We start from the raw sequence: 20,483 nt of genomic DNA on the forward strand, positions 1-20,483 counted from the left end.
GATTGTTTAGGGAGGGTTTTAACTGCTTCTGATCCAATGTGGAATCAAGACACCAAAGAAATGGTTCAATCTGTGAAAAAAAAATGCAGAAAAGGAGTCCTTTTCAACAATAAGACTATAATTTCCTGTAGAAATGTGATGTCCATCTACTCGACGAGGCGCCTGCCACTTGTGTGCTTGTGGCTCGTGAAGATGCTTTGCAGTACTACCGCTCCATGCAGACAATAAGGAGCTTGGAGCTGAAGGCAAGAGAACTCCATAAACAGAAGATCATCCGCGGGCCATGCCACTTGTACGCTGGCCAGGTGTGCTAAATGAAAATGATCAAACTTCTCCCTGAAGGACAACACACTAAGATACCTTTGCTTCTTTCAAACAGGAAGCATGTGCAGTGGGGATTGAGGCAGCAATTACCAGGACTGATCGCCTCATCACTGCGTATCGTTCCCATGGCTTCACATTCACCAGGGGCGGCTCTCTCAAGGAAATAATTGCTGAGATGGCAGGTAAGTGTTCAACACATTAGTGTGCCGGTATTATCAGATTCAGTCTTGCACTTGGTTTAGGACGCAGAACGGGAATTTCGAAAGGCAGAGGAGGACCCATGCACATGTTCACGAAAAACTTCCATGGTGGTTACGCCATTGTTGGATCTCAGGTAATTAATACTGCTTTTTTCCCAGAAACTGAGGACTGCAGGGGTTCTTAACCTTTTTGACCTCGGGGGTCCAACTTTTCCACGACAGAGCGGCCCAGGGCCCACTCAAATATTAACACTGAGTTAGTAATCTCACTCTCGATTTCAATCGTATTCAATAGTTATATCTAACATTCTTACAGCTTAAAAACTTGTCAAATGGTATAAAGCCATGTATTAATCACAAAGAGTATTATTTATTTAACACATAAACCTATAGCTCAGGTCAGGCTGATTAGAAAAATAGGTACCAACTAGGGTTGTACGGTATACTGGTATTAGTATAGTACCGCAATACTAATGAATCATATTCGGTACTATACCACCTCTGAAAAGTACCGGTCCGCCACTCCCCCCCCCCCCCCCCCTAATTTTGACAAAATAATAGAATGATAAATGACACAATATGTTACTGCATATGTCAGCAGCTAAATTAGGAGCCTTTGTTTGCCTACTTACTAATAAAAGACAAGGTGTCTTGTATGTTTACTATTTTATTTAAGGACAAACTTGCAATAAGAAAGAAAATAAAATATTTTTTGTTAAAATAAAGCCAATAATGCAATTTTTTGTGGTCCCCTTTATTTAGAAAAGTACTGAAAAACCCAGAAAAGTATCGAAATAATTTTGGTACCGGTACCAAAATATTGGTATCGGGACAACAGTAGTACCAACCAAATATACTGCATAAGAAGGGACTCAAAAACTGATGAAAAATACATTTACATACAATTATGATGTGCTAAAATAAACTAAAATAATTTATTGATATGTTTTTTAATACAAATTGTCAAAAAATGTACATACAAATGAAAACACAGCTTCACCACTTTAATCATAATTTTTGCGTTCAAGAAACTTGTCTATGACTTTAGCTCCAGACTCCGTCTGTTTGTGTGAGATTGTCATTACTGCCACAAGTGGTGGAAACGTGTATTACAACTGAGTACAGCTGTGACCCATATTGAGAAACAGACTTTTTTTACAGCACATGGTAGAAATTCTCGGATACCTCCTATTGGCTGCTAGTAATGTAAGGGATGATGTTCACAAGGCCACCCACGGAAGGCGGAAAACCGTAAGTGATTAAGAAGCCCATAAAAACATCTACATTAACATAAGGGTCGCCGCCCCCAAAAAACAATCTCCTGCTCACTCTATGTTGTTTTCTGATTTCGGATCAACATGTTACAACCTGTTAGGCCAGGACATTCTTAGCTTAAGTTTTTGGGTGTTTTTCCTGTGTTTTTTTGGTTTCACCTCTTGTTTTACGCTCTTATTTTGGTTCCACTTCCTGTTTTGTTTGTATTTCCTTTGCCCTAGCTTTACTCCTTTCTGAGCGCTTCCCTCATCACCTGTGGCTTGTTTGCGTTGATTGTCTCACACTTTTTGTGGTAATGTAGGTAATTAACTGCAGTTCTACCCCACACCACAAGGCAGACACCTCTTCTATGACAGCTGGTATCCACTTTGGACCATTTCTTATGTACAACTCACTTACGGTGTAATCTTGCCGTTCTTTTTTTTTTAAACTGCTTGCTACGGATCTTTGATTTCACGTCTGGCAGCAGCAGATCCAAGGTGGACCTCAGTCTTCGAGACATGAACATCTCAGCAGTTGTAGAGCCCGTGGTCGTTTGTGGCGTTATTCTGTAATTGAAGAGAAATCTAGCAACTTTCATTTCCAATGTATCTCCTTTTATTTTGTGCATTCCTTGTTTGAAGGACCGTACTGCCCTTTCCGCGTGGCCATTCATAGTGGGGTGAAAGGGTGCAGAGGTGATGTGTTGTATGCCGTAACACAGGTTCCATTATCCGACACAATCACTTGAGGCAAACCATGTGTGCTGAAATACCGCCCTAGTTTCTCTATGGTTGCTGGGCTTGTGGCTGTTCCTGTGGGATATACATCCATCCATTTCGAGTGTGCGTCCACAATGATCAAAAACATTTTTCCTAAGAATGGATACGCATAATCAAGGTGGAGTCTGCTCCACGGTGTCTCCGACCACTCCCATGGGTGGAGGGGTGCTCCAGGGGGAGACTTCCTGTTTTCCTGGCAAGCCTGACATGTCTGGACTTCCTGCTCAATGTCGGAGTCCGTTCCCAGCCACTATGCATAGGAGCGTGGTAGGCCCTTCATCCTGCATATGCCTGGGTGCATTTGGTGTAACTGTTTCAAAATAAAGTTCTATCCTCTTTTGAGAATGATTACTCTTGCACCCCAGACCACGCATCCATCTTTCACACTCAGTTTAAGCTTTTGTATGGTGCATCCACTTTTTCTGGCCACTCTGTCAAGCACCACATCAAGACTTGGCCTAGCTGTCCACTGCTTCACCTGTTTTGTTGTGATTGGTGGATCCTCCATCACCTCCGACCTGAGCACTTGATCCGAGTCGTCTTCCTCCCCTGTCTGTGGCAGTGGCAGGCGGCTGAGAGCATTTGCGTTGGCATGTCCCTTACCCGGCTTGTATACAATCCTGTATTCACACGCCCGAAGCAGCGTTGCCCACCTTTGTACCCTCGGTGACCCCATCTGTGACACAGGCTTCTTCTCATGGAACAAGGATATCATTGGCTTGTGGTCTGTGCTTATTGTGAATGTACGACCATACAAATACTTGTGAAATCGCTTCATTCCAAAAATAATTGCCAGCTGGAGACAGTGTGCATGACATTAGTCCTACTGACTTCTCACTTCCGTCCTACACCACCGTTCAAAAGTTTGGGGTCACATTGAAATGTCCTTATTTTTGAAGGAAAAGCACTGTACTTTTCGATGAAGATAACTTTAAACTAGTCTTAACTTTAAAGTAATACACTCTATACATTGCTAATGTGGTAAATGACTATTCTAGCTGCAAATGTCTGGTTTTTGGTGCAATATCTACATAGGTGTATAGAGGCCCATTTCCAGCAACTATCACTCCAGTGTTCTAATGGTACAATGTGTTTGCTCATTGGCTCAGAAGGCTAATTGATGATTAGAAAACCCTTGTGCAATCATGTTCACACATCTGAAAACAGTTTAGCTCGTTACAGAAGCTACAAAACTGACCTTCCTTTGAGCAGATTGAGTTTCTGGAGCATCACATTTGTGGGGTCAATTAAACGCTCAAAATGGCCAGAAAAAGAGAACTTTCATCTGAAACTCGACAGTCTATTCTTGTTCTTAGAAATGAAGGCTATTCCACAAAATTGTTTGGGTGACCCCAAACTTTTGAACGGTAGTGTAAGTCACGTGAGAAAGCACGGCCCCGACGCCATATGGTGATGCATCAACCGCCAACACCAACTCTTTGTCAGCTGAGTAATGGCAAAGAACCTTAACTGATTTCAACAGCTGTTTTGACTTCTTAAACGCAGCCTCCTGTTCTCTCTTCCATGACCATGGATCTTCTTTCCTCAGAAAATGGTGTAGTGGGGTAAAGTGAGTGGCAATATTTGGCAAGAATTTATTGTAATAATTCAATAGGCCTAGTTATGTAGTCGGGGCCGGACACTCTTCTATAGCTCTCACCTTACTTTGCAGTGGCTGTAAGCCTTCAGCGTTTACCTTGTGTCCTAGGTATTGCACTTCATCTTGCATGAATGCACATTTGTCTCTGCGCAGCCTCAGTTCAGCTTCTTTCAACCTCCGGAGCACCTCGTCCAGTGTCTTCAAATGGTCCGCTTTGTCTCTCCCTGTCAGCAAAATATCGTCAAGGTACACTGCTACTCCTGACAAGCCTTGTAACAAACTTTCCATTGTTCTTTGGAAAATTGCTGGAGCCGAAGAGACTCCAAAAGCAAGCCTATTATAGGTAAACAGGCCTCGGTGCGTATTTACTGTTAGGTACTTTCTTGACTGCTCGTCTACCACTATCTGTTGATAGGCATGGCTTAAATCAAGCTTTGAGAACTGTTTTCCACCTGCAAGGCTGCTGAACTGGTTTTCAACCCGTGGGATAGGGTACTGTTCGAGTGAGAATGCAACATTACAGTGAGTTTGTAGTCTTCACATATTCTGACTGATCCATCTGGCTTCAATACGGGCACTATGGGTGCTGCCCACTCAGCAAACTTGACAGGCTCAATGATTCCCTCCTTCAATAAACTCCTTCTCTACCTTAGCTTTCATTGCATAAGGAACAGAGCGGGGCTGGTAGAATTTGGGCAGGCCATCAGCTGAAACAAAGATGGTGTCTTCCATACCTTTTAATTTGCCTAGTTCTTGTCTGAAAACATCATCATTCTTTGAGAGCACATCCTGTAGCCTCAGCACTGATTCCCTTGCGGGTTTTATTTCATTCCAATTCCATTTTAATGCCTCCAACCACCCTCGCCCCAGCAAGGTAGGACCTGTCCCAGCTACCACCACCAGGGGCAGTGTCTTAAACTGTTGTGCGTATCTTACTTTCACTTCTGCCACTCCAGCCACTTTGATTTTCTCCCCTGTATAGGACTTGAGAGTGAGTTTGGTTTGTTTAATTAGTAGGCACTGATTTCCCCAAGTTTCCTGAAATATTTGTTTGTTCATTATGCTCGCACTGCATCCTGTATCAATCTCAAAGTTCAGTCTCTTTCTCTGTACTTCAATCTCCACCTCCAATGGTTTTACACGGAGAATGGATGAATCTGTTTTCATACAGGCAAGCGTGAATGCCTCCTCCTTATCAGAGTTTCCCGCGTCTGCCCTAGCTTCAACATTGTGTGATTGGTGTGGTCTTTGCTCTGCTCTCAGTGTTTTCGTTTCCCTGGCGCTCTTGCCCTCTTTCCTATTTCGGCACGCCTTAGCAATGTGGCCCACTTTTCCACAAACGTAACACTCTTGAACTCTTTGAACTTACATTCTGCTGCTTTGTGCGTCTTTCCTTTACACCTGTAGCATTCGCCGTCACTTGATGAGTTTCGTTTACCATTATCTTCATGTCTTGGTCTTCGCCCCGTTTTCACTTATTACATGCTAGTGCAGGTCTAACTTGCAAGTCCTGAACTTTTTATTAACCGTCTATGCTGCCACAGCAATTTTAAATGCTTTTTCAAATGTCAAATCAGCTTCACCAAGAAGACGTCTTTGAATCCTGTCTTTATTAATGCCGCATACAAGTCGGTCCCTTAACATTTGTTCCAGTGTAACACCAAAATTACAATCTTGAGCCAATCTTCTTAATTCGGCAACATACGCACTCAAACAGACTCACTAGGCTGGCGGTTGCATGAATCAAACTTGAACCTCTGCACGATCTCACTCAGTTTTGGGTTGAAGTGATTTTTCAGTAAGGTCGCTAGTTGCGCATACGTTTTTGTTGCTGGTTTATCCGGACTCACCAAGTTTCTCATGAGTTTGTAGGTGGCTGGCCCCAACACGCTGATGAGGATTGCTTCCTGCTTATTTCCCTCATCAATCTCGTTCGCCTCAAAGAACTAGTCCAGTATCTCGCAATATTCCTCCCATGTCTGGTCTTTTGCGTCAAAAGCCGACAATGTGCCTGCCCATCATTGCAGCCATTTTCAGTTTGTTTCTCTTTTCCTCACCATCTGATCACTTCACAGCCTCTAAATCTGTCATTCTCCCGTTGCCGTCCGTCTTCAATGTAGGTGTTAATCATTCCCTCCAGCATCCTCGTCGCCAATATGTGATAACATAGTGGGTTATATACAGTATAATCAGGGAACCGATTGTGCAAGCAGGATGTCATTTTATTAACTAGCTCTCAGTCAGCACGGTATATACACACAAGGCGGACACCTCTTGCTCGAGCCATACATATACTGTGCTAAGACAAAATAAGCTAAGCATGCCCCGTTGTGGTGTGGGGTAAAACTTCAGGTAATTAACTAAATTACCACACTTTTTTTTTTAAAGAAAAAATGTTACTGCAGTTAAAAAGTCACATTTGGAATTCTCTAGTTAGCTGTTGCCACAATGAGGCAGAATAACAAGGTAAAGAACATACAACGAACAATCAGACACCATGACGTTGATTATCTTAACCTGTGGCAAACTGTTGTGAAGCTGTCGTCTCTACACGGGATCTATTGATATTTTACAGACTGATTTTATTCTCAATATAGTAAAAAATGTGACAAAGTGCGTCTCTTGACAGGTCAAAACGGAACACGTACCTTTTGTGTCTAAATAAGGCCTGATTCCGTTTTTCAAGAGACAGTATTAGACAATATAATTAGAACATTACACAAAAAACGAATAAAAAATCGAAACGGCCCAAACCCTCGCACAAATGGACCCTGAAAATCAAAATGGCAAACAATTTCAATGCCTCTTGACATGATGAACGTGTGCAAATTTCTTGCGATAAGCTACGTTTTTTTATTGTGCTGACGCCCTTTAAACGGTTTAAATTGGTTGAATAATGATATTAGTTAATAAAAATAAGCATATATCTCAAAGGGGTTAGATTAGATATTACACTCATTTTCTTTGTTAGCTATAACACAAAAATGTGGATGTTTAGTTATGGTCTAGCATATATTGATTGACCTAAATTGTATTAGTTTTATTATTTTTAATGAACAGAATGTATCAAAGTAGCTTCTGCATACTTTTATTTTTCTGCCCTCAATATACCTGGCACTTATTAATCACATTTTAAATTGTAAATGTACAGTAGAAGTACTCACCACTAATGAATGATAATGCAAGATTACCGTAATCTGAGTCACATTCTAGCCTTTAGTCTGGCTAGGCTAGCGTTACATCAGCGGCACCGCAAGCTGTTGGGTCATCCCTGTTTCTGTCGGAGAATGGAATTGTTTATTTTCAAGCCACATTGATTGTATGTTGAAATTTTTGTCAGATGCTACGATTGTATGTTAAGTTATATTCACCTCGCTGCTAGTTTTATGTCGAAGCCAGCTAGTGCTTCCGTAGCAAAAAAAACAAGGGTCCTGTATGCTGTAATATCACATATGTAAAAACTATTAGAGTAGAGTAGATGTAGATTAAATCAAGTTTTTTCTGCGGAAAAATATCTTATTTTGGAGGGAGATATTAGCTATTATCAGTAATTCTGCGTTTGCAAAGATAATAGATTGCAGCGTACTAAGTGTTGTGTGTTGTAATTGTCAAAGATCAACATCTCATGGACTGTCCTCAGGTGTCCCTCGGTGCTGGACTAGCTCTGGCTTTGAAGTACCGGAACACAGATGATCTGAGTGTTTGTGTCTACGGTGATGGTGCAGCCAACCAGGTACCGTAAACATACAGGAATCTTGTTAGTGACTCCCATTTCAGCAACCATTTTATTACATATTCTGAACAGACAATACGACAGAAATTAAACTGTATATATAGCAGTATAGACCTACATGGTGAGGTGTTTGCGATTCCAAAATGCGGAAGCAGGAGGCAGCGTGTGTAGGCAAGAAAAACGTAAGTAAAACAGGTGATCAAACAAAACAGGATACATCGTCATGGAACCACTAGCTGCAGAGGCTAGCTCTCCAATCAGTTAAACAGACTCTAACGCCACGGTGAGGTTTTGGTGAACTTACCAACTTTAAATAACACAAAAAGAATGCCACTGTAAGTTAACAATACTAACACGGACACTTGTAAACATGTAAGCATATTTGCTAATGCTAACGACGCTAGCTACATTATGATAGCACGTACAAATGTACATGAAAACACTCTTACTGACATCACACACGGGACTGTTTAGTAAGTGTGAATAGTTTTAGTTATATTGTAAAGTTTACAAACGTTGCTTGGAGTGATGAATGAAGAATTATTTTGAGCAAAAACGCTATAGATGAGCAGTAGACAAAACGGGATATACTTCCGGTTCAAGGCACGAAACAGGATGTGCATTTTCAACCCACAGCACCTGCAGTGAGCAAACTCGTCCAAAAATATGGTGCCAGAGCACAAACAATAACGCATTTTCAGCGTCTCTGTCAGTGTTGAAATGTCTTTTTTGAATACAAAATATTATGGCCGTTAGCGAAGAAAAATACATAAATTAGCCGCACTGTTTTATAAGCCGCAGAGTACAAAGCGTAGGAAAAAAAGTAGCGGCGTACAGTTCGGAAAATACGGTAATACCATAAACAAGACGAAAAGACAAGGAGTCGTGCCGCTTGGAAGCGCATGTGAAGTCTAAGGCAAAAACTTGAATGCCTTAGAATATCATACAGGATAAACATGTAAAGCAAATGGTAACATAAAGCTAACAAGAACCATAAACAGTCACCTACAGCAGACAACGGCGGGACTGACATAAATAGCCATCTGACTAGTAGTCAGCGACAGGTGGGTGTCCTTATCACCAGTCAAAGGCAGGTATGATAAATCAGTGCTCCAAGCAACGAGAGGTAAAGAAAGGAGCGCTGACAACAGGATTATAAACTAAACAAAGGACAACTACAATAAAACCAAAAAATGACACTGATGTCTAAAATCAGAGCTGGGTACTAACATGTAACAATTACTCTGTTACATTTACTTATGTAACTTTTTGGATATTTTGTACTTGTCAGAGCAGTTTTAATGCAACATACTTTTTACCTTTGACTTGAATATTTTTGTGAAAAAGAAACACTACTTTTACTTTGGTGCATTGAGTTTCATTCCGATTGCTACATTTATTAATATCATCATTCTATTATTTATAATTTATTGATTACTGCTTGTCCCCGCGCCCCAAAGAGGGACAAGCGTAAGAAAATGTATTAATGGATGATTACTGCTTGCAAGGATGCATTAGTTTGGCTCATAGGAGAGACTTCTTTCAGCGGGCACTGTCACATGACTCCATTTCACCAATCAAATGGAGCCCGGCAGTCACATGACCGCCCTCTAATAACACATGACGCCAGACGAGGCAGCACAACATCTTCCATGTTTACTTTACAAACTATAAGAAAAATAACTTTTATATCATGCGCTGTCAACTGTGTCAGTAGAAATGTTCACATTTTTTAGCCTACAGGAATTCCACCTCCACCGAGACAAAACATTGGTGGAACAAGCTCAGTGATGAGCTGAAGACATGTAGTTATTTGTTAAGGTTTAAGAAAACCTTGAAAGGTGAAATAATTGAAAATGATAAAATATAGTAACAATTACTTTCATCCCATTGATTCTTTTTTTTTTTAACGTTGATGTTCCAGGCAATCTAATGTTCAGTGAATGTATAGGATAGGCAAATATAAGCTTTGGCTTCAGCCTATTCCTTTTTCGGTCATTCTTTTTCTTTTCTTTTCTTTTTGTGTGTAAATGTGTATGATTGTTAATATGTCTAATCTGTACTGTTAAACTGGTTACCCAAAATGGTTGATGGTTGATTATATGACCAAAATAAACTCATTTCATTCATTCATGCATGTTCTGTTTTTTTAAGATGTACAGATGGTAACAATAGCCTTGTTATGCCGTCATAAGTGATTGGAAAAAGTGCATATTTTGTAGTACATGTTGTAGTCAATCAATCAAACTATTTATAAAGCGCTTTTCATATGTAAAAGAAATGCAACACAAAGTGCTTTACAGACTTAAAAACAAATACCCCGATGACCCACGTCCCCCATCATCAATCACAAACACACACGCACACACACACACACACACACACACACACACACACACACACACACACACACACACACACACACACACACACACACACACACACACACACACACACACACACACACACACACAAATTAATGCACGGCTAAGTACAGAGGACCTTGGTGAAGAAACAAAATTACAGGAGCCATCTGCACCATGATGTCACCAGACCACAGTAGTAGTGTCTCTCTCTCTCTCACACACACACACACACACACACACACACACACCCCCCCCCCACACACACACACACACACACACACACACACACACACACACACACACACACACACACACACACACACACACACACGCACACACATTCTTGTACTTGTTACCTTGTTGTATTTACAACATTAATAATATATACAAACTATGCAAATATAAATGAGGTAAGCTTTTAGTAAAACAAATGTTTTTAAATTATTTGTTTGTAATTGTCTTTTAATCTTCATTATTTACTTCAAGTTATTTCAGTATGTCTCTATATACATATTTATTTATTTAGTTTTATTAATTTTGGCCAAAGGGAACGCATTTACATTTCTTACACACACTTGTTATTACTACAGATGTCCGATAATGGCTTTTTTGCCGATAAAAATGGGACCCATAACCTCCCTGCTTGGCACTCAGCAACACGGGTTGGAGTTGGGGGTTAAGTCACCAAAATGATTCCCGGGCGCGGCGCCGCTGCTGCCCACTGCTCCCCAAGGGGATGGGTCAAATGCAGAGGACACATTTCACCACATCTAGTGTGTGTGTGACAATCATTGGTACTTTAATCTTTAATCTTTAATATCCGATATTCCGATATTGTCCAACTCTTAATTACCGACACCGATATCAACCGATACCGATATATACAGTTGTGGAATTAACACATTATTATGCCTAATTTTGTTGTGATGCCCCGCTGTATGCATTAAACAATGTAACAAGGTTTTCCAAAATAAGAGAACAACTTCAACTCAAGTTATGGAAAAAAGTGCCAACATGCCACTGCCATATTTATTATTGAAGTCACAAAGTGCATTATTTTTTTAAAATGCCTCCAAACAGCAGCTTGTAATTTGGGACATGCTCTCCCTGAGAGAGCATTAGGAGGTTAGGGGGGCGGGGGTGTATATTGTAGCGTCCCGAAAGAGTTAGTGCTGCAAGGGGTTCTGGGTATTTGTTCTGTTGTGTTTATGTTGTGTTACGGTGCGGATGTTCTCCCGAAATGTGTTTGTCAAATGTATTTGTAACAGTGTTAAAGTTGTTTATACGGACACCCTCAGTGTGACCTGTATGGCTGTTGACCAAGTATGCTTGCATTCACTTGTGAGTGTGTCAAAAGCTGTGGATATTGTGTGACTGGGTCGGCACGCAAAGGCAGTGCCTTCAAGGTTTATTGGCGCTCTGTACTTCTTCCTACGTCCGTGTACACAGCGGCGTTTTAAAAAGACATACATTTTACTTTTTGAAACTGATATTACATTTTAAAGCATTTATCAGCCGATAATATCGGGCATCCCTAGTTATTACATATGTTGGCCAGAGGGGGAGCACTTCCATTTTTTACACACTTGTTATTACATATGTTGGCCAGAGGGGGAACACTTTTAAAACCAGCACACAGTCAATTTAAAAAATCCCTCCTTTTTGGGACACCCTAATTTTGATAGATTTCATCACCATGGGTGCAAATGAGACATTCTCTATTAGAGGCAATGGTTTTCCCTCTTGGGACCATGATTTCGGTCCTAACTTGTTCACCGGTCCTCATATGGAAGGTACTTTTCCTTGTTGATGTCTCAAGAAGGGTAGAAAAACAAACACACGCACACGCACACACCAACTAGGGTTGTTGGGGGCGGTATGGCGTAGTGGGTAGAGCGGCCGTGCCAGAAACCTGAGGGTTGCAGGTTCGCTCCCCGCCTCTTGACATCCAAATTGCTGCTGTTGTGTCCTTGGGCAGTACACTTCACCCTTGCCCCCGGTGCCGCTCACACTGGTGAATGAATGATGAATGAATGATAGGTGGTGGTCGGAGGCAGACCCGGCCCTAACCAATCTGGCGCCCTATGCAAGATTTTAGGTGGCGCCCCCCCACATCGGCAGTGAAGTGTATATACTCACAAGAAACCGAATAGCTTTGTCTTTGACCTTTTTTTTTACTTAAAGAAAGCAAATTAACAATCAGAATAGTTAACAAGATAAAAAAAAAAAGGATAAATAAATGAATACAAAAAATAAAAAATGAATATATGAAATACAATGTTTTTTACATACATAAACACAAAATAAAACGTGTCAACAAGTTGCATAAAATAAATTAAAAATACAATATAAATAAGGCACTGCACAAAACAAGATATCAAACCAGTATGACTTTAACAACTATATTACAAAAAAAGGGGATCCTACAGAGTTCTCTATTTGACAAATAGAGAACAATATTAAAAAGCACAAATAGTATTTGTGCTTTTTAATATTGCATTAACTAGAATGACTTACAAATTACTGTACACCAGGGAGTACTGTAATTACCTAACGTTACATTATTATTTTCCATAACAATTTTTGATACGGGAAGGAAGGGGCGCACCGTGCCGGGGGGAGGGGGGCGTAATGTTGTAACAAATAATATTTCTATTAAGCAGGCTTTACTTTGCGTTTTAATTAACGTGGGGTTATTTCATGTATTTAGTGTTAAGATTGTATATATCTGCGCTCTTACTCTGTGTGTTTATTGTAGAGGTTGGATGTTGTAGCGCATGTTCTCCACTTGGGGCGCTCTGGTGCTGTGTAGTGTTTAACACCGCAGCAGTTGTGTGTTCAACAGAAGAAGAAGAAAATAAAGTATCCTCGGAGAGAGGACGTTGATGATCGAACTCGAAGAAAGTGTCGTTCATGTGCACGCATAAAGAACTCCATTAAGCTCAAACACCTTAACAGGTTATGGGCCCAGGAACCCCAGTGATTCCAGCCACCTCAAGCAAACAAGGCAAGGTAGCGTTGAGTCGACGCACGGACAGAGAAGCCAAGAAAGTTTGCAGGTGTGGACTTGAGCTAACAGAGGAGAACTGCTTGACCAAGGATAAAGATCATGCAAACGTGAAATATTACACGGAGCATAAAGTAGCGTGTACCCTCGAAGAAGAAGTAACCGCGAAGTATTACACGGAGCATAAATGGGACTTTAGCCAAAGTAGCGCATACTCTCGAAGAAGTAACCGTCATGAGACGTCAGCGCCTTATTCGCCACACCAAAATGGCACAGCAGAGAGAGGATGGCGAACACTGTTTGACATGGCTAGATGCTTACTGATAGAAAGCAAACTACCAAACTATTTGTGGAACTATGCCATTCAAACAGCAGCTCATGTTAGAAACAGGTGTTACAATAGACAAAGAAAACAGCATATGAGTTACTTACAGGAAAAGTACCAAATGTGTCACAAATGCAAAAGTTTGGGTCTACATGTTTTGGTTACAAACAAGGAAAAGGAAAACTAGACTCCAAAAGTGAGCAGGGCATTTTCATAGGCTATGATAAATACAGCCCAGCCTTCCTTGTATATTATCCAGAAATGGAAAAGGTCCAAAAGATCAGATTGGTGAGATTCGCAACCAAAGCAAGTGTAGAAAGAGAGACACAAACTTTAGAGCCATACACAGGACATGACATTGGAAACAGAGACAATGCAGTCTGTGACAGTGACCAGAAGGATGAGGACAGAGTTCAACCTGAAAACAAAACTGAGGATTTAAATGAGCAGGAAGATGTGGAACAGTCAGCGGCAAACGCCGAAACAGAAATCATAAAGAATCCATTCAGGATAAAACAAAAGCCAGTTTATCTACAAGATTTGGAGACTGATGATTCATTGGACAGATTACAAACATGTGTTGATTTCTGTTATCGAGCAGTTTGTGACATTCCAGAAACTTATCAGGAAGCCGTGTTATCATCCAAGTCAATGCACTGGAAAAACGCCATGGATGAGGAGATGAACTCACTAGTGGAAAATGACACATTCCAGTTGACTGACTTACCACCAGGTAAGCGAGCTTTAAAAGCGACGTGGGTTTATGCACTCAAAACTGACACAGATGGATCTGATAAATATAAGGCGAGATTTGTTGCTAAAGGATACGACCAGAAAGCAGGAACTGATTACGAAAAGACGTTTTCACCGACAGCTGACATGTTAAGTGTCCATGAACATGGCAGCTCTCTGGAAGCTGCCCGTCATTTTTGCCTGCGAGGATTCTCATGCAGAAGGCGGCACAGGAGGACCTAATCTTACATCAGATGGACGTGAAGACCGCGTATCTGCACGCACCCATCGACTGTGAAATCTATTTAGAACAACCACAAGGATACGAGAAAAACTCTAACACTGGTGAAAAACTGGTATGTAAACTGAACAAATCATTGTATAGACTCAAACAGTCGGGCAGAAACTGGAATACAGTGTTACACACCCATTTATGTGAAAATGACTTTGTGCAAAATGAGGTGGATCATTGTGTGTATACAAGAGAAAAATATGGTCAAAAGGTAATACTTATTATTTGGATAGATGACCTTATTTTAGCTGCTTCAAGTGAAAAATCAATGCAGGATGTAAAAATAATGTTAACTCAGAGATTCAAAATGAAGGATTTGGGAATCCTAAAACATTTCTTAGGAATAGACTTTGAACAAACAAATGGACTAGTCAAAATGTCACAAGAGAGATATATGAAAAAGGTTTTACAAAGGTTTGATATGGAAAATTGTAAACCAATAGAAACTCCTTGTGAACCAAAACTTGATTATGCAGAAAATGCTGAAAAGTTGAAACAACCAAGACAGTACAGAGAAGCAGTGGGAAGTTTAATTTACTTATCCACATGCACTCGACCTGACATAAGCTTTGTTGTGAGTAAACTATCTCAACACTTTAATGAACCTACTATGGAACATTGGAATACAGTGAAACATGTATTCAGATACCTAAAAGGTACGATTGCACTCACTAAAAATCCTGTTAACAGACAAAGATGCAAACACATTGATGTGAAATACCACTTCATAAGAGACATTGTTGCTACTGGTAGGGTATTACTGGAATATTGCCCTACAGAACAAATGGTTGCTGATATCCTGACAAAACCAGCTACTAAACATAAGTTGAAATGTTTTTCACAGAATATGTTTGGCATTTTGGGATAAAGACTAGAAGGAGGAATTCTAACAAAACAGGATGATGGAAAATGTTCTTAAAATATTGTTTACAAATTGATTTAAGACAGTGAGCTAATAGCGAGTGGGGGTGTTAAGATTGTATATACCGGTATCTGCGCTCTTACTCTGTGTGTTTATTGTAGAGGTTGGATGTTGTAGCGCATGTTCTCCACTTGGGGCGCTCTGGTGCTGTGTAGTGTTTAACACCGCAGCAGTTGTGTGTTCAACAGAAGAAGAAGAAAATAAAGTATCCTCGGAGAGAGGACGTTGATGATCGAACTCGAAGAAAGTGTTGTTCATGTGCACGCATAAAGAACTCCATTAAGCTCAAACACCTTAACATTTAGAAATAATAGTACCAACTTTTTTTAAATGTTGTTTATTTTTTCCTCCAACATTTGTGGCACTGGCGTGGCGCCCCCTGATGGACGGCGCCCTTAGCATTTGCCTATACGGCCTATGCCACGGGCCGGCCCTGGTCGGAGGGGCCGTAGGCGCAAACTGGCAGCCTCACTTCCGTCAGTCTACCCAAGGGCAGCTGTGGCTACAAATGTAGCTTACCACCACCAGGTGTGAATGAATGATGGGTTCCCACTTCTCTGTGAGCGCTCTGAGTATCTAATAATAGAAAAGCGCAATATAAAATCTAATCCATTATTATTATTGTTGTGCAGGTACCATTAAAAATAGCTACTAAATAAATCAAAAGTTACTCAGTACTTTTTTCACTGAATACTTAGTCTTAATCAAATGTTTGGAATGCCTACATAACACTTTTATTTCAGTCAAATTACTCTAAACATTTACTGACACATTAACACTCACAAGTACGAAAATTACTGTATTGTCTTTCGTGTTGGCGTAGATCCTGACCGACTGTTGTCCACAGGGGCAGGTTGCTGAGACCATGAACATGGCAGCTCTCTGGAAGCTGCCCGTCATTTTTGCCTGCGAGAATAACGGGTACGCCAAAGGTACGTCAATGGGCAGATGTACTGTAAACACAGACTTCTACAAGAGGGGGGACGTCATTCCTGGCCTAAGGGTACAGTTCCTATTTCCACCTGGTATTACACATTTGTTGTTCACAGTGGAACCTCTGAGCCCGGACACAGTGATGCTAGTTAACATTTCAATTCGTTCACATTCGGAAACGATAGAGATGGGCGTAGCAGCAATAATAACCAGGTTGTTTATCAGAAGTACCTTTAATTGAGGGGAAATTAAATGCATTAGGGCAGACCTGGGCATTCTGCGGCCCGCGGGCCACATCCGGCCCTTTGTGCGTCCCTGTCCGGCCCGCGTGAGGCCAATTATAAATTAAAAAAGTATCTATGTCGAGTGTGCAATACAACGGTGCTGCTTTTGTTTTGAAAATCGTTATTTGTATTACTTCCGTGTGGACGTATGCGCGTGCGTGATTGTGAGTGAATGTGAACAGCTGCAATCACAAATTACAAAATAAAGTTGAAAAAACATCTATGTCGTGCGCGCAATACAACTTTTTAAAAGTATTATTTATGGGCGTGTGTCCGTGTGTAACCTGCGAGTGAAGGTGCACATGCAGCGACAAGTGATGCACGGTTTACACCCGAGACGCTAAAAAGAGAAAAGTTGATGACGAATGGCGTGTTTTCAACAAGACATGGACTGCCAAGCAACATTCCCTCTAAGGTGCGCGCCTGCGCAATAGCGCACTGCTCAAGCGTCCGCTGCGCACAGCAAATATATGTCGCGCACCAAATCAAATCCCATCTGAATTCTAAACAAAAAAAACATATTTCTTCTATGTAATTTTGCAATGCAACTTTGAGTGACAGTGACAACAAGCGGTCCTAACGGTGTTCGTCAACACCGTTTAATTGAACACCGTTCAATTATTGTAACGTCTATCGAGATGCTTAAGGACAGGAATTATATCGATCACTTTATTGAGCAAAACTGTTTATATTCAGATATAACCACACCAAAAACATGAGTAAAATACTTCTATCTCGAAAAACTAGTCATTTTCTGCCGTACAAACCAGGCCAAAACCAACTTGTCATCTGTCACCAACACGCATACCACTAAACCACTGGTGCGTTTATGGCCACACAAAAAGTCGGACAACTCAAACACCACACAAAGTTACACTATGACTGCTCAGTCATACGTGTGCTTATTTTACTGTCATTTATTATTAATGTTAATTTATTTATATTAGTCATGGAATGCTGTTACACACACTATGTTGAAGTATTACTATTATTATTAATTATTATTATTATTATTATTATTTATCTTACGGTATATATCAAAAATAATATTGAGCAAAATTTAATTGAAATATTGTCGATGTGGCCCTCCAGCAGTGCTCGGGTTGCTCATGCGGCCCCCGGTAGAAATTAATTGCCCACCCCTGCATTAGAGGCACTGTTGATTCAATCTCAACAATTTTGTGCAACAAAACATGACATTAGACACTGCTTGTGCAATCATTTTCATCAGTGGATGCAGGTCAAAAGTTCTATTGAAATGTAAAGTATAACAAGAAGTTAAATGTAAATATTAAAACAATAGCAATTTGAACCCATAAGGCATATTTTTCTTCAAAGTTTTGATCCAGTTTTGAGTTGCATCACCCCGGTGACTCTAGAGCAAGGGTGTCAAACGTGCGGCCCGAGGGCTGGATCAGGCCTGCGAACAGGTTTTATCCGGCGGGATGAGTTTGCTAAATATAAAAATGAGCCGAAATTTTTTAATGAAAGAAACAGCTGTTCTAGATGTGTCCACTGGATGTCTCAATAGTAATTCTTTGTTTCTCTGTAGATGATGCTACATATGTACAAAATAAACCACATGATGTTAGTACATCAGTCGAGGAAAATGATCAAGCTACATAAATAACATACTGTAATTTGATTTTGATATAATTTTTTTATCTTGATAGATTGAAAATTAACACCAATGACTTGACTGATGAACATTATCACATCATTTATTCAGAAAATATCAATAACGACAAATAAAGATAGAATACTATTAACCGCAACATGTAAGTGTAAAAAAAAAAAAACATGATTTGTACAATTTCAGAATGTGCTTGTTCTATTTTTAAAGAAAAAAACAATCGGAAGTTGTCTTTATTTTTAAGTTATCGTGCCGTGATTTTACCAGTCCGGCCCACTCGGGAGTAGATTTTTCTCCATGTGGCCCCCCATCTAAAATGAGTTTGACACTTCTGCTCTAGAGGTTCTATATGTGACTGATATGCAAAAGCTGCTAGGGGAAAACTGCTTCAACTCATTAATGTGCCTGAAGGTGGATGGGATGGACGTCCTTTGTGTTCGGGAGGCAGCCAGGTTTGCTTCTGACCACTGCAGGTCTGGGAAAGTGAGTTTTCTGTTTAATAAAATGGAACATTTGTCCCATGTGTCGATTTATTTCAACATGTCCTTTCCTTGTATCTCAGGGCCCAATCATTATGGAGCTTCAGACCTACCGCTTTTTTGGGCATGCAATTGGTGATACTGAGCACAAGTAAAACTTAAATGACTCAAAAATGTATTATATAATCATAATGATATAGGATATATTTAATAGTAAGCTATGCTTGTTTTAAATGCCATGTTATCATGGACAGTTATGACTTATTAATATTAGAGTGCTGTTGTTCAATTGTTGTCTTTATCTCCAGATATCGCACAGCGGATGAGGTGGACGAGGTCCGCAAAGAAAGAGACCCCATTTACCTGCTTGAGGGTCACTTGATTAGAAACAATATAGCCACCATGGAGGAATTGAGGGTAAGCTGCTATCATCTATACTGCAACATAAGAGTTGCACAGGAAACTTCATCTCTCCCCCTCATGCAGGAGATCAATGAGAAAAGTGTAAAGGATGTTGAAGAAGCGGCACAATTTGCCATCCAAAGCCCTGAACCCCTAGTGGAGGAGCTATGTAGCTACATCTACTGCAACAATCCACCATTCAAGATTCGTGGCATCAACCCCTGGACAAAGCTGAAGTCTAGTATGTAGATGTAAAAATCATTCCCTGTATGTCTATGGTGCAACAAGACAAAAAAAAGTATGATAATAAAGTGGATACTAAATAATAAAACAAGGGGTATGTGTTAGTTGAACTCCTTTAAGAAAATTCAAGCAAAATATTTAGTTTTTTTCAGAAGCAAGTACAAGACATAAATGACATTAATAACAAAAAAAATGTGGGAAAAAATTCAAGTGCATTAATTAACTTCCAGTTTAAAACTGAACTAAAAGAACATATTTATTTACATATATTAGTGTTGTCCAACTATTAATTAATTCATACTTGCCAACCCTCCTGGATTTTCCGGGAGACTCCCGGAATCCAGCGCCTCTCCCGAAAACCTCCTGGAAGAAATTTTCTCCCGAAAATCTCCCGGAATTCAGCCGGAGCTGGAGGCCACGCCCCCTCCAGCTCCATGCGGACCTGAGTGGAGACAGCGGCGACAGTCTGTTTTCACGTCTGCTTTCCCACGATACAAACAGCGTGCCTGCCCAATCACGTTATAACTGTAGAATGATCGAGGGCGAGTTCTTGGTTTCTTATGTGGGTTTATTGTTAGGCAGTTTCATTAACATCCTCCCAGTGCGGTAACAACACACAACGACAGCAGTCACGTTTTCGTCTACCGTAAAGCAGTTCGTCTGCCGTAAACAGCAATGTTGTGACACTCTTAAACAGGACAATGCTGCTCTGTACTGGATAGCCTCCGGAACACTGAAATTCAAGTATTTATTTTATTTATATGTATAATAAAATAAATATATATATATATATATATACCTGTATATATGAAATACTCGAGTTGGTGAATTCTAGCTGTAAATATTCCCTCCCCTCTTAACCACGCCCCCCGCCCCACCCCCGACCACTACTTAAAGGCCTACTGAAACCCACTACTACCGACCACGCAGTCTGATAGTTTATATATCAATGATGAAATCTTAACATTATAA

General features: G+C 40.5%; 1 protein-coding gene across 2 annotated transcripts; it reads left to right on the forward strand.

Annotated features, from left to right (window-relative positions):
* Positions 1–200: 200 nt before the first annotated feature.
* Positions 201–19,594, forward strand: LOC133650426 (pyruvate dehydrogenase E1 component subunit alpha, somatic form, mitochondrial-like). Of its 2 annotated transcripts, XM_062047648.1 has the most exons (9): positions 201–305; positions 380–506; positions 567–658; positions 7,801–7,893; positions 16,385–16,540; positions 18,799–18,870; positions 18,950–19,017; positions 19,175–19,283; positions 19,353–19,594. In XM_062047648.1, exons 1-9 carry the CDS (start codon positions 216–218, stop codon positions 19,515–19,517), a joined length of 972 nt encoding a protein of 323 aa, XP_061903632.1. In that variant the 5' UTR covers positions 201–215; the 3' UTR covers positions 19,518–19,594. The 2 variants fall into 2 exon arrangements, with proteins under 2 accessions (XP_061903632.1, XP_061903633.1); XM_062047649.1 differs by lacking the exon at positions 7,801–7,893.
* The last annotated feature ends 889 nt before the right edge of the window (positions 19,595–20,483 follow it).

The sequence above is a fragment of the Entelurus aequoreus genome, linkage group LG05 (assembly GCF_033978785.1).
Source record: "Entelurus aequoreus isolate RoL-2023_Sb linkage group LG05, RoL_Eaeq_v1.1, whole genome shotgun sequence".
Classification (NCBI taxonomy): domain Eukaryota; kingdom Metazoa; phylum Chordata; class Actinopteri; order Syngnathiformes; family Syngnathidae; genus Entelurus; species Entelurus aequoreus.

What these genes read in the sequence shown, in the direction of transcription:
- LOC133650426 (XM_062047648.1), top strand. Translation starts at nt 216, where the DNA reads ATGCAGACAATAAGGAGCTTGGAGCTGAAGGCAAGAGAACTCCATAAA. An exon ending in AATAATTGCTGAGATGGCAG is followed by an intron (nt 507 to 566) that starts GTAAGTGTTCAA and finishes CACTTGGTTTAG; the next exon opens with GACGCAGAACGGGAATTTCG. An exon ending in ACGTCATTCCTGGCCTAAGG is followed by an intron (nt 16,541 to 18,798) that starts GTACAGTTCCTA and finishes ATGTGCCTGAAG; the next exon opens with GTGGATGGGATGGACGTCCT.